This window comes from Sinohyriopsis cumingii, chromosome 11 (genome assembly GCF_028554795.1).
Source record: "Sinohyriopsis cumingii isolate HCF-2022 chromosome 11, ASM2855479v2, whole genome shotgun sequence".
In the NCBI taxonomy this organism is placed as follows: Eukaryota; Metazoa; Mollusca; class Bivalvia; order Unionida; family Unionidae; genus Sinohyriopsis; species Sinohyriopsis cumingii.
Window position 1 is genome coordinate 21,316,862 of NC_142971.1, and position 15,510 is coordinate 21,332,371.

Below are 15,510 nucleotides of genomic sequence, written 5' to 3' on the forward strand. Positions count from 1 at the left end.
AGACCATTGAAAACTTTATCTATGCCACAAATGTGAAAAGGAAGCATGTTGGTTGTGACTACTGACTTTTATTATTATTTTATGTCAATTCTTCAACGTGTTATAATAACTTCTTGTAGGTACTTGCAGTGGCTGAGATGGACACATGAGATGGTTTTTTAGCTGGAGGAGAGCGTGTAGATAACCATTCATTATGGGTGGTGACTAATACTATAGGAACAAATTCTAAAGATCAATGTGAGATGACTGCAGTGTGTGTGTGTGTGTGTGTGTGTGTGTGTTAACAACAGCTTTATCAAGCTCCATGTATTGACAGATGTACAGGTGACAAAACTTGCATTCCTACAATCCAAATCAACATAATGATACTTCTTCCAAACAATGTTATACACAATCCTTGATGTTAAGTAATCTTTGCAACTATTTTACAGGTTATGAGTCACGAGGTGTGTCACCTTTTTGGACTAAACCATTGCGAATATTTCCTCTGTGCCATGAACGAGAGCACCAGCTTGCAGGAGGCTATGTCTCAACCCCTCTTCCTGTGTCCAGTCTGTCTGAGAAAGCTCCAGACTGTCTGCAAGTTTAATCTAATACAGAGGTTCCAAAAATTGGAGACATTCCTTTCTCAGCTTAACAGTTCCTGGTACATTCCTGAGATAGAGAGATCAATAGAATGGCTGCAGAAATGTCTGCATTTCTTTAAGGAAGGAGATGCGGATAACAGTGAGGGATTTGCTGAGTAGATTTTATGTGCAGCACTATTGGCTGACTGAATTACTTAATGTTTTATTTTTCTCTTTCAAAGTCATTCATTTACTTTTTATGACATTTTATGTATAAAATATTCTTAGGAATACATGTATATTTGACGGGCATTTCTATATTTGTAACAGGAAGAACCAACGTTGTTTTGCATATTTTGCCTCACATACTGGACCAAATCTGAGATGTAAATGATTAAGGGGTTGCAGAGCCTGATTAGCTTTTTGTGATCTTGAGCAAATTTTCAAGGTTGGTGGATGACATTCTGTATGCGGCATGAGTTTATGCATTGTGTTATATTGTTTGTTAACTTTCATGATTGTAGATTGTAAGGGTCATTTGCAAATAACATTATATAGCTAACTTGTTTCCATGATTGTGATTATACATTAAGATAATGATTATTTGTAAATGACTTGGTTAGTTGGATTTGAGTTTGACATTGATTTTCCATTGGAAAAAAAACCCTGGTCTACCTGATGATTGTCATGTTTGCTAAAATTTAAATTAAAGACCTAACCTTGATTAAAATGCTCTGGAAATGAACTTTTGACCCACATCCTGGACATCTTATAGTGTCTTAGTTCTTTTATCTGGTTGCTTTTTTCAAAATTATTTACTCCAGTTTTAAATTCAATTTTGTTCAAATTAATTTGAGATAAATCTTTCATTATTCATTGGAATTACAAAGTGCTCATTGACTTTTGGAATGAATCACTGTTTTGAGATTATTGTGAATTAATTCAAGGACATTCTTGATTATATCATTGTGATACATGAAGACTGTTGGCACATTATCTCATCCAAGACAATTTGGAACACTCTATAATTTTTGGACTTGTGAAAGAACTACTAGGATTATTTGGGATTTAATTGACAATACTGTAAGTTCCTTCTAAATTTTCACTTTTTATTTTAGGGAAATAAATTGTTTGTTGAATTTTACTAAATTTGTTGGTTTTGCTTTTTTCTGCTACTTAGACCATATATTTATAACATCCTTTTCTGTTTGTCATGATGTACTTTGAACAGAGTAAATATTGTGATTTATCAATGTATGAATGATGTCAAACCACGTCTGATTTTGCTTTTATGCATGTCTTGCATTAATTGAATGTGCTGTGAAATTAAGTTTTATATATATCTTGTTATGAATTCATTTCTAAGATTTATAAATAAATTGCTTAAAATTGATGTTTCAGCTTTAATTCATTACCTATTGACATCAAGCTTAAACTGTATGTGCATCTTGGGGTAAAGATCCATCACACCTAAACATGGTTGCTGTGACCTACTTTCTAAGTTTTATTTTATCACTGCTTCAAGAACATATCTGAACTGTTACTGCAGTATTTTTCATTAACTTGTGCTAGTCTTTGAGGGTACATCAATGGATGAATGTATGTGATGGATTATTTGACCTAAGGCTTATTGCACAATGGTTAAAAGATACATGTAATTTCAGAAGCAGGGATGTGTTGTGAGTTCTAAGGTGACTGTTCGAGCAGATTTAACTGTGTATAACATTTGTTTTCAATCTCAGATATGATGAAAATTTGTAAAATCTAGTTTTGTCATAGCCTTCAAAATTATTCCTTTTCGATGAAAAGTTTAATATGTAGTTATCTAATATTTATGGATTATTATGGTAAATCGATCACCGTTTAATAAAGTTGGCAAATTCATGTATTTTCCTCTCCTATACTGTTACAAAATAATGTTTGGCAATTATTGTAGATTTAAATTAATCTCATATCATTTGTTTTTTTGATTTGTTAATAAAGGGCGAGAAGTAGGTATTACTTTTCCAGTGGAAACTGTTGGCATGTTTATCTTGGTTGAATTAAAGTCCCACCATATCTGTGGTATAGTATCCATTCTCTTTTATCAAATATAATAGTAACAGACTTTATGCTGTTACTAAAATTAGTAACAACATATAGTTCCAGCAGCGTCATATCAATTTTGCATGTGAAGGGGATAACTCAAATTTAGAAAAATGATTAGACCTTAAAGTAGTTATCTCCCTTGGATTCTGTTCTGCTGATGCTAATAATTGAGACAATACAAGGAATTCTTCAATGAAATCACCACAATAAGGGGCCAAGAAGGCACTTAATATATACATTTATATTATTTGTCCAGTGTATTAAGCTTGGTGTTTTTGTACAATATGCATACTACTATACATATGAAACCTGTGTAGCAGGTGCATCTGGACTACTACTTCATTATAAAAGTATGTCATATTGACCCATATTTATGCTTCACTGACTGAGGTTAAGTTCTGTGTTTTAAGTTTATTTCTTAAGCTCAGTTCATGCTAGAATCTAGATGTTTTACATACATATATGTAAATACCACACTCATAAAATACGAAGTCATTGACTTAAATTTTACATTTTACTGGTTGATGCGAAGCCTTTGCATTTATCTGATGATGAAATAGGATGTTTGTTTCTTTTTGCACCCTGTATGCATATTGTTGTACCTAAAATTATGAAACTTGGTGATGCATGTATCTTGAGTGCTATGCCCCATATTACTTTGATTAAATATTTGTTTCAATTATTCATGCTAAAATCATTAAACTTGATGATTGTGTACATCTTTATTAATAACATACACTGTTAAAAAGGTCACTGTGCACTTTATGTCACAGTTATCTGGAATAGGTTAAGTCTTTACATTTAGCACATGAGCTCATATTTTTTGCATGCTGTGTGCATTCTTTCCCATCTAGAGTAATGAAATTTGGGGATGCATCTTGCTGAGCACTACTCCTAATTGCATAAATAGGTCATTATGTTTATTCTTTTATGTTTCAACGACTATGGATACATTTTATATTTGATGCTCATTTTTCAGGGACTATTTACACTAGAATAATAATATTGATGACATGCATATCTGTTAATACCTCACCCGTGCAATAAAAGAAAATAATTGTGACCTATATTTCATCTTTGTCTAGCTTTGGTTTGGTTGAGGTTTTTGACTTGCTATATGCATCGTGATTGTTTTTTGAATACTGAAATTTGTTGTGAGGATTCATCTTGATAAGTACTGCACCCCATTTGCAAAAGTTGGTCCTGGTTGCCCATATTTCATGCTTCAGTGACTTTGTTCAAATTGTTTTATGTAAAGTTCATTTGTTCGGTGCTACTCATAGTCAAATTATTAAACTTGACAATTGGATCCATCTATACCCTTCCAACCAAAGAAGGTCAGTGACAAAATTGTATGCTTCATTAACTCGAGTTATATATTTCTTTAGCTTGTTACTGCATAACTTTTCCTAACATCCCAACCTACGGAGAAGGCCCTTTCTGACCAATGCACTTGGAAGTAGGAATAGAAATGTTTATTCATTGGGAAGCTTACCATGTTAATACAGTGTTGAATATAAGTTCAATTCTAAAAATGTAATGGTAAAAAATGGCCAGACAATTTGTTAAAAGAGGGGACATTTCGTTGCCAAAATCTCTCTAATTTGATCTTTCTCTGCATGGTAATACATTTTTACAGTGGCTGCTGGTGACCGCTGAAATTAATTATGAATTACATTCTGGTTTTGATGTAGCATTGGTGTAGTCAAAACCAAGATACACTGTAGTAAGTTGTCCAGGAAGCATCAGAGAGATGCGAGTGCTGTTCAAATAAAAGTGTTAATGAAAAGATAGCCATCTATTGATTTTGAGACTATACCTTCAATTCACGCAGAGCTGTTTTGAGTGAAGTTCAAAGTAAGGATTTACATCTCATTAATAATAGTCCTATATACCTAACATTTGATATATCATAAATGAAACAAGTAAGAATACATGTTTATCTTTGGAGTGTTTTATTAAAACTAGTTTGCAATACAAGCATAGTAATGAAAGCAGTAATGTAAGCAATGAAACAAAATAAATTCCACACTTTCACATCCAGCATGACTCAAGAGATAAAACATCGGTCAAAGCTTTTATTAATGTCAAGCCAATATTAGCTGGAAGTAAATCACATCAGTCACTTATTAGATAGCGTCGTTAGCATTTTTAAATCATTTATTAAGATTCTGGATTAGTTTCCATATGCATATATTTTGTAAAAACCCTTGAATGATTCTTGACATATTTGGAATAAAGCATTATGTAGTTAAAACAATTAAATCTGCATCATGATCACTGGCCCTTTTTACCATAGGACTGATATCTGTTACAGAAACTTTGCATTAAGGGTTTTGTTCATGCTTTCCCATTGCTAATATTTCCTAAACCCCATTATAGGTTGTCATCATGCCTCAATCAAAATAAAGCTAAGACAGTTAATTATATGAAATTATGCACCACACTTTTGCTTGTCCCTATGACCTTGTTGTGAAGGCTGTAGTCCTAACAAATTTGCATCTAGATTTTTATTAAAGTTTTTTTTTCTCCATTTGCTTAAGTTTCTTAAAACCCTTGACAAATTTTTAATTTGTGAAGAAATGTTTTGAAGATAAAACAATTCATTTCTTGCCTCTCTGACCTTGGTGTCAAGGTCGTACATTTTACAGCAATGATTTCATCATGGGCTCAACATGAGGGACTGGCCTTCTAACTTAATCCATTTTACTGTCATCTCTGCCATATTAGGTTAAGTTTTCTAACTGACTCTTTGACAACCTTTATGGAACATTAGATTACACATTGTACAAAGTTTTCGTAATAATAAGAATTTACAAAATAGATTATAATTCTGTCATTACAAATCCAATGCATTTTCATTTAACATGAAGATCACAGGTAAATCACAAATAAATTACAGCATCTGTTGTGTTTTACAGCAACATGTTATTTGAGGTTTGACACATAAGTAAATTGTTGCACTTTTGGCACATATCACAGAAGTTATAAACACAAAAATATAATACTTATGGTTATCTTTCACAGAATTATTATGATATAAATTAGTAACAAAATAATATCCAATACTGTATATGTAGAAACATTGGCATAACAACAAAATATCTTAACATATAAAACACGTGAATTATTATCATTCAGTCTTACAATATTAAAGAAAATATGAAGAAAGTAAAACAAATATGATGTATCCTTAATAATGAATGAGTTTATTTGAATTCACTACATTTGATGGAACCAATCATGCCTAATTAGTCTAGAAAGGTTAACTATAGCATCGCCAGAAGAGCATTTGATTTATTGCTGGTTTGTGAAAATGTTTTTTTTTGTGTACGGTGCTGAACGAAAACAAATTCTTTTTAGGGGAAACATCAAATCACTCATTTTTGTTTACCTTTTTTCGAATTGTTTTATTTGTACTAACAAAAGATATGTTGATACAAGGCACACAAATGCATCATAAACAGTATGAAAATATTTGTAAACGTTTCTTTGTAAACGTTTCTTTTATCTGGACTATTTGATTCCTTTATTTTATGCTAATCCATGAATTAGTGAATTTTCCAAGAGACATAATTTGAATCTAAATTATCAATTTTATTTTTTCACTAAAAAACTATTTTCAGTATTTATTAATAATATTATGGCCAAAGACTTTCATATGCCATGTCAGTCAGTCGGTGCAGTGGTAATATGTCAACCTGTCCCACAAGAGTGTCTTGTGCAGAATCCCACTTTTAACTTCATTTATTTTTCTTCAGTTTTTGTTCTGATTATATGCTTTCTTGTCGAATTAGAAAAGAGAATTATTTTACCACTAATTTTCTGTGCAAATATACACTAAACACAGCCGGACATGAATGATAAACAGCTGACATTGCTGTAACAAATCTTCTACTTCAGTAAGTTTTACACTTTAACTAGACAACACTTTTGAGCAAAGTTTAAAAAATGGCTTCTTCTGAGTAAATAACAGATACATTTCATCTTTGGGTGAAAAACTCAAGTATTTTCATCAACTCAATGAAATATATTCATATTCATTAGACATAAATAAATATCTTTGTATGCACAGAACTTTTGAGCAATAGATTTACTTGCTGCAAAGGGCATTCCATAAAACTTGCAGTACATAGCAGGTAAACATTTGAAACTAATGGGTGTTTGGGGATGCACCCTTCAAAAGGGTACAGGAGTCGTCAAATTAGCTGACTAAGGGAATTACTTGGCTACTGGTGCTTAGTGAATACCATAGTGTCATAGATAAAAGGAACTCTCAAAAGGAAACCATAAAATTGCAGCAGTGATTTAACAAAGAACGTTTGTCTGAATCTATTTATATTCAACAAAAAGTATTTAAAATAAAACTGAAAACCATATAGCAGGTGCTTTTCATTTATGTAAAATAAGGTGACTTTATTCAAATACAGTGATTTTAATTTTGGCTACTTATATTTTAGTAATTATGGGTTGAGATTTTAATATTTAAGGTGGTAAAATTTGAGATTATTTTCACAAATCAATCAAAAGCCACTAAATTGCACAAAAAAATCACACTGTATGCTATATCATATGTACAAGTAAGTATAAACACATATACTGAACCTTGTCTTAGCAGACACCAGCACAGAAATGGACACCTGCCGAGACAACATCTGATAATAAATGACAAAAGTTATTAACCCTTTTCTTAGTTTTACAGAAAGAATTACTACTGCATAAATGATCCTGTCCAAAGAAAACCTCTAATAATAGATGACAAAATTTATGAGCATTTTTTAAACTTTAAATACAAAATTTACTTAAACATAAAGGATCCCTGTCCAAGGAGAACAAAGGACAAAACTTTAGTCCCATTCTTTATTTTATGTACAAAATTTTTTGTATATAGAGGACATGTGTCCATAGAGAGCACAACTTTTCTGGTATCTTAAGTGTCCTTTATAGACAGGCTTAACTATGGGAAAATGTTATGTAAAAAAAAAATAGGCATAATTATAAGTAATGGAACAATAGTGTTCAAACTTCTCTCCATAGAAGACTGGAATAACATATATAGATTAGTTTTGCTGAAAATGTTCTCTAAATAGGAGGCAATATATGTATACCTGTAACAGAAAACAATCAATTCAGCATCTAAATACACATACAAGCAATACAAAACATTTAATGCCATTCAGGTTTGTCACTACATTAATATTATGAATAAAGGGCATAATACTGTTTGTAATTTTCGTATACACAAGGTCTGTACTTAAAAGATAATTATAGAATATCAAATATAACTATTTTCATGTATTATTGTGAAAAAATGTTAAATTCTGTGACTCATTTTGTTCTCAATATTTGTGTATTTGCTATTTTTCATCGACTGTGTATTCACTCTTTCTCATGGTCTCTATATTCACAATTTTTCAAGAGATACCAATTTGTGGAGTTTGTGTTTGCTAGAAACTACAAATTTAAGAACCGAGCAAACAATGATCTTACCCTGAAAACAACTCACACACATAAATATATTTAATTGCAACAAGCCTTAATTTCACTTATGTGCATCTTCTGGCTTACGTGTAACAAATATCACAAGAAATTGAATAAAATACATGATTGATTAATACTGTCTTATTACTGGTTTTATATTCTCTTAAAGAAATGTCTATTAAACTCATTTTCTTCCAGCACTGAGAAGTAGACCAAGGAGGAACTCTAGCATTGTTCTGTTATAAGGGCATTCTTCACTAACATTGCCCAGTATAACAATAGGAAATTCAACATCTTTTTTACTGTTTTGATATTGTCATGGGCGAAGGCAACATCTGCACACTAGGTTTTAAATTTTCATGTCCTTCTTTCTTAGAAGCCAGTTGCTTCCTCTTCGCAATCTCCTTTTTGACAGCTGCATATTCAGGGTGATTGATTTTGTATGACAACTTCCAGAGATGTGGTTTCGATTTTGGCACATAACGCTGTCCGAGAGAGTCAGTCTTCTGGTTGGATGGAGGAGGAGTTGGTGGTCTTTCAGGAGGTGGAATAATTCGTCTTTCATATTTCTTGAAATTCTCAGGTGGTAAAATTTGGCCTGTATATAAAAAAAAAAAATCTTTCATTCTCATGTTAACAACTCATTTAGACAATGTTAGATACTGATAATTTAAATACTTCTGCAAATGCCTGCCAATGTGTGTACGTCTGTGCTAAAAATGCAATAAGGCTAATCAAAGTTTGGAATTAATTCATAGGACATTCACTTTATGCATGGAAAAAAATGTTTCTTCTGTTACATCAATCATTAATTTGTCCACACTGAGAATACATGTATGCAATACCATTTTTAAGGATGTTGTTTTGATGGAAAATATTCCTCAGAGAGACACAAGATTACATGTACTTCAGATTATTAAATAATTTGAACATGACATTCTCAGAAAGACTGTAGAATCTCAATATATAAAGTCTTTTTGGTAGTATAGGCAGCTCTGAACTAAAATTCTACAAATAAGAACAAATTACTTTCAGTTAGCATAAGCAAGAAGGGGTAAGCTGATGAAACTTATGCCAGAATACTGCACAAGAGAAGTCAGAGAGCATCCATTGTCATAGAGAGTGGTGGATCCTTAGAATAATTTGCCAAATGATTGGGTCCCAACAATAACATAATAACAACATATTAAGCTCAATGGAAGACCTAATATATTTTGGAAAAAACTTCATCATACATTTTTTTTGCCAAATGATGGGGTCCCAACAATAACATAATAACATATTAAGCTCAAAGGAAGACCTAATATATTTTAGAGAAAACTTCATCATACATTTTTTCTCCAATTGTTGAGGTCACAAACAGTATATTCCATCTGGCAGCCTAATTAGTTTTAATAAATTTAATAAATGACCTAGTTAGTTTAAGTAAATTTAATCAAAGGTCTTGAGAAATTTTTAAACTTAAAGCAACCAGGGATCAAGTATGAAATCAGAAAAGAAACATTTATAAGATAACATCAGTACAGTCATTAAATTTGATCAATATTGATAAATGCAAACCACATAATGGACCAAACCATATTATAGCAAGAATCATGTATGCACAGAACCATGATATATTGAGAATAGTGTAATATACCAAACCACAATGCAGCTGTGACTATCAAAATAATAATAATAATAATAAGAATAATAATAATAATAAAATAATAATAATAATAATAAATGATAATAATAATAATAATGATAATAATAAAAATAATAAGCAGGTTTTCAAAATGAATAAAGATGTAACTCTAACTAAACATTGTCTTCTTGCAACACATATTGTTAAACACTGGTATAATTTTTGTCTCGGGTGTCCATATTGGTACCACACTTATCCAGAATTGCATTATAATGAGGTACACCTGTATTGTTATTGTATCACCAGTATTATTATCAATAGATTTAATTTAATGCATTATTCAATAAAATCATAAATGGAATGATATGTTGTTCTCTACCAAAGTTATATTCTGTGCAGGATAATACTTTATCTTGCTCACTTGATCCTTCCATCTTAAAAAATTGATCATAGTTTGTATTATGCACCATGACAACTAATTGACAAAACACTATTTTCTCTACTGATTGACAGTTTACATATCTTTGTAAAACAGAAGGCTGACTCTTTGTTTGACTAGCTTGTATAATTGGCTTAGAAACAGCTGTGCACACTTTAAAAAAAATCGGAAGTTGTAAAGTTGTAAAGATAAAAAATTAGCTGATGTGACAGGCCTGTGATGCATAGGGAAAGAAAAGAAGCTGAATGCTGCTGTTGTTATTGATACATAAAACAAAACTTGGCCTGCTTTTGCAGACAAGTTTTGTAAATAGTAAATGATCCTGGACCATAATGAAATGGGACAAGCTTGTAAATCTCCTCATAGATCAATTTTTTTCATCATATATATAGCTTTAATTAACAGGCAAATTTTTTAAAAAAAAATATGATTTTGAACACTAAAAATCATACTAAAACAAATTATGACTTACATTTCTGCTGTGGCTATACAACTATGTTCCCCACCATCCAGTTAACTAAGTGCTTTGAAGCTCTCTATATGATAAAAACTGACATGTATTTGAATTTGAAACAATGGCACCTTGAGTAACAATAACAATGTAATGGCAGTGTGGTGAGTACAACTGAGAAAAATGTTTACACATCAATCCTTGTGTTATACCGTTATCTAAACAATGGCTTCCTCATCAAACAAAAGTTTGATTTGCATGTATAAGGTAGTCATAATCAATGTGCTATAGTGGCTATTTAAAGCATGGGAAACCATTATTTGGATAAGAAACACCAGGCCGCTGACTGGAAAACAGATGGCTGTCATATAAATGACTTTTATATAGGAAATTTGCCAGGAGGAAATTGGAATGGCCATTATAATCTGGTGTCTGCTTTATAAAGGTGATCATTATGGTAGGTTTGACTACATGTACAAATTAATTATTAAGAGATTAAAAAGAGAATGGAGTGTAATCACATTAAGCAGTCAGAAGTTTAGTCTTAAATTAACATAATGAATGATACAATAATTTTGGCAAAAAAACACTGGAGTGCCAGGGTTTGGTTTTGGTTTGCATTGGTGCTTTATGGCACAGCAACACAAGTAGGTTATATGGTGCCAAGGCGATTGGAGCAAAGTGCCTTGCCCATGGATACATCGCAATAGTTGATCCAGGTTGGTCCAATGGTAGGATTCTAACTCACACCCTTTTGATCATGAGTCCAATGAGCCACTGCTGCTCCAAGGAATGAGGTGCATAAGAAAAGCATCTGAGATCCAGATGAAAAATGAGAGTTGCTCATATAAAAATCGTAAAGAAAGCTGCAGTCATACAATAAATCAGTTAGACAATATTCTCTTATATGCAAGTTGCATTGTAGGGTGGTGGTATGTGGGACTTGAAGGATACTGGCAGATAATTTTTTTACCAACATTCTTTTCATCACCCTACACTTTGATATATCCGGCAGCCCACATATCATCTAAATAATATGTAAAATAGCATCAAGTAATACCATGTATTCATCCCTGACTAAGTTATTAAAATTGTTCAAAGTTGATTTCTTTTCAAACATATTTCAATTCATTATAATGATTTTCTGAAAAGAAAATGAAATACAATTGATCATTTAACAAACAGGTGGTATATAATAAATTGATTGCAGTTTGATATTGTAGGTTTAGTTGAAGTACATGGGGCTCACATGCTATCCATTTGTTGTTGTTGTTGTGGGGTTTAATGCCATTTTTCAGCACACGATATGCTATACATGGCAGCCAGTATTAATGGTGGAGGAAGAACCCGGGAAAACCCTGGAAAGAACCACTGACCCATGAGAAGCTACTGGCAAGCTTTCTCACATACCCACATTAGCCAAATCCGAGACTCAAACCCATGCAGACAAAGGTGAGATGGCAGCTATCCATTTGTACTTTGCTCATGTTCACAACATCCAGTTGTACAAGCACTATAATCTGTAACTGTGTGTAAATGAAAGATTTGATCATTTTTTTATGTACTCAAATGATATCATTCACATTTAAACTGCAACAATTCTTAACATTTTAGAAAATCTGCTTTACAAACCACTTGCTTTAATGTTTGTTTTCTATATTTCTGATGTAGTGGTCTCTTGCCCATTTTGATACAAATCAGAAGATGGCAGGAATTAGTGGGTGATGGAAAATGATGGTTCACAAGCTATGTACAGTGATGTCCTGTTTATATGAATTACAAGAAGGATCAGTTATTTCGTCCAATTTTAATTTTGGGTCCATAAAATAAAAACTTTATATATATATATATATATATATATAAAGATAAAAGCAATAAACCAAAGTTTAAAATTGTACTTCTGTGCATGTAAATGAGGCAAGTCCAAATCAAGTGCACCAATAACTTTTGTCCTAGCAATTACAGAGACAAAATCAAAATGTAGGTAATATAATTGTAAACATGCTATGCATGACAGATGGTAGATAGAATAGATGTCAGATAAATTGGATAGTTAAATAACAAGGCAAATAGATCATTAAACTTCACATGTGGTAAGTGAGGTTGGCAATAAATTCAGTGTTGATAAATCGAAGGGAACTGAAACAGGTAAGGCATGCCAGTGCTAATTGGGCCAGAACAAAATTGTCTCATCTGTGTAAATGGTAGCAAACCTAATTATATTTTTATGACATGGCACATTATAAATCCAACCATTATCTCTCAACATTTTGCTAAAGAATGGAGTGTTAAAGTTACCTGATTCATCAATGGGAGGATTTCTTGCCATACTTTTTATTCTGAGACGTTTAAATTCCTGCAAATCAGCTTTTGTCCGTTCTAATGCCATAGCTTTAAATTTGTTACTCCCAAACAGTTTTGTCTCTCGGATATATTTTTCAAATGTGTGGTCACCAACTTTTGAAGGTGCAGGAATATTCAGTGGGTACATAGAAGCTATGGCTTCTGATATTTTTCTACCCTCTGCTGTTGTGTAAAATCCATATTGTTTTCGAAAATTTCTCCAAACATTACTGTTATAACTTTCATCAGGTCTTTGTGGGAAAGGAGATTCATGCTTTCCTGCTTCAAGCCACAACTGGTATTCTAGTGTTCTGTGTCCATGAGCAAAATCATCTGTTTTTGTACGTAGGAAGTGATTACATTCAATGTCAAGGGTTGTTGTTGGCTTTCGTTTTACTGCCAGTTGTTGGATAGACCTAGGATGAAATCCTGTCTGACTGACAGAAATTGGTTTCATTAAATTTTCTCTCTCCTCTATGGTTGGCATTATGTCTGTCATCTGAAACATGATATGGAAAATACATATACTTCATGGTGAACAACTAATGATGGGGATCCATCAAAAACTTAAATTATTTTGTAATAAAGACACAGCATATGAATTTAAGATTAAACTACAAGTCTATATTAAAGATCTCCATGTAGTGATAAAACTATTAATATCAAATACTTATCTATAAAATGATTTACATAAATGGAAATAAATAACTATTCTGAAAGGCTTGTACTGCTGTTCCATCTTGTACACTGAAATTTTCCATCCATACATCTGAAGAAACTGGCAGTAAGTAGACTTCCCTTTCACCATTCACAATGCCATCCAGCTATCATTTGTCGATGAAAATTATTTCAACAACAGAATTGTGTTCTTGTAATATTTTCTGTAAACTGACTTATTAATATAAAATTTTCAAGGTTGAAAATGTATCATGCACCAATTTGGTCACTGTCTCACACCTTTTGAGTTTACTTGGAAGAGGTAAATGATATCTGGATTATGTTTTAAATAGCTTTTCCCTAGTTGTCACTATCAACAAAAATGGGGGAAATTTATAAATAAAATGGGGTCTGCAAATATTTTAAACTGTTTATTGTTTATTCAAGAAAATTGAAACACATATTATTAACAGCCTTCCCTGCTGCAGGCCTTTTATGCCAAACTTTTGAATTCCACATGTTTAAAAATTCACCTTTATAATTTTTTTGGTCTACATCCTGTGCATTGTCTGACTTGAAAAGCTGAAGCACGAATTAAGATTTTAAAGACGTTTCTGTCAGCCAGTGATATTGATTATTTCATGCTTCCTTATCAATAAGCATACTCTATTCAGTAAACTGTCTTGGGGTCTGACTGATTTAGTCAATTTCCAATCAACGGTAATGATCTTTTATCTTGTATTTCAATTTCCAATCAACAGTAATGATCTTTTATCAAGTATTTCTGTATTTTTCATATGCTCTACAAGTGCTTTACAGACAAATTTCTTGCACCAAAGATGAAAAAATTGAAGGCTCAATGGTGCAACCAAAAATGTACATGGTGCCTTAGGAAAACTGGGTCACTGCAACTTATAATGTGTACTGTAAATATAAAGGTATTTGTTGCACACAGAATTGGCATTGTTGCTTTCTAGTTTTATTGTTTCCCATTCATAATTCTCCATGCTTAAAAAAGCTAATGGTTTAACACGTCCTGAGTTTTTTGTGTGCAAAGCATCAACATGTGAGTGCTGGAATCAGACTGTATTTAACTATTAATTACACACAAATTATTAATTTTTTTTTACTTTTCATTAAAAGATGGCTTTGACTATAGGGAAACAAATAAAAGGTTCATTATGATTAATAGGAATATGGTTCAAAATATAAGAATGGGATGAAGAGACAGCCTCAGTACGGAGTGGATTATGCAAAACTGGACAACAAATATGTCATAAAATAATCCAGGCGTAATTATAATGCAGAAAATAATTTATGTCCCTCCTCGCAAAACAGATGAATTTCGCCTGAAAATGGCAAACCAGTAAATCAGCTCCAAACCTGTACTATTACTAACTAAACTACTGGTATGGGGCCGAATTATCGGTCTAGAAAACGGGCACCTGCCTTTTTAATTGGTCCACGTTACTTTTATTTGAAATACATTTCATTTTGTTGATTGATACAGTTTTCATTTCATTCACATCAATACTTTACCTTGTATAATCAGGATTATTTTTAAAAACAGAATGCCTCGACAAACGATGCAAATTGGATGTTACGTGACAAAAATTCCATGGTTTATTGGAGCCGCCATATTTAAACAGTGTAAATGTTGTCATGGCACTCCGCAGTCTCGTGAGATTTCGGACACCACAGATCCGAACGCTGTTACCTTAAATTTTGCTACCCCAATCGTACTTATGTAGATTAAAAACAGTTAATGTATCTCTTGTGCTATTTAAAATGGAGCATGCGTAACAATTCAAGAAAAGATTTGTTGGTATATATAAAAAAATATTGCTTATAAAAAAAA

At 32.2% G+C, this 15,510-nt stretch overlaps 2 protein-coding genes across 5 annotated transcripts in view; one reads left to right on the plus strand and one right to left on the minus strand.

The window, feature by feature from the left end:
- LOC149787726 (archaemetzincin-2-like) overlaps positions 1-1,959 on the plus strand; it is a 69,961-nt gene extending 68,002 nt beyond the window's left edge. For all 4 annotated transcript variants that reach the window (XM_089973932.1, XM_089973930.1, XM_089973931.1 and 1 more), the window contains exon 3: positions 432-1,959. In XM_089973932.1, the coding sequence (XP_089830058.1) occupies positions 432-746 (315 nt within the window). In that variant the 3' untranslated portion in view covers positions 747-1,959. The remainder of the gene's footprint in view (positions 1-431) is intronic.
- Positions 1,960-4,592: 2,633 nt separating this feature from the next.
- Positions 4,593-15,312, minus strand: LOC149787727 (testis-expressed protein 52-like). Its single transcript, XM_089973933.1, has 3 exons — positions 15,192-15,312; positions 12,951-13,494; positions 4,593-8,733 (listed from the first exon to the last, which is right to left on the minus strand). The coding sequence occupies exons 2-3, from the start codon at positions 13,492-13,494 to the stop codon at positions 8,435-8,437; spliced, it is 843 nt and encodes a 280-aa protein (XP_089830059.1). The 5' UTR covers positions 15,192-15,312; the 3' UTR covers positions 4,593-8,434.
- Positions 15,313-15,510: the final 198 nt, after the last annotated feature.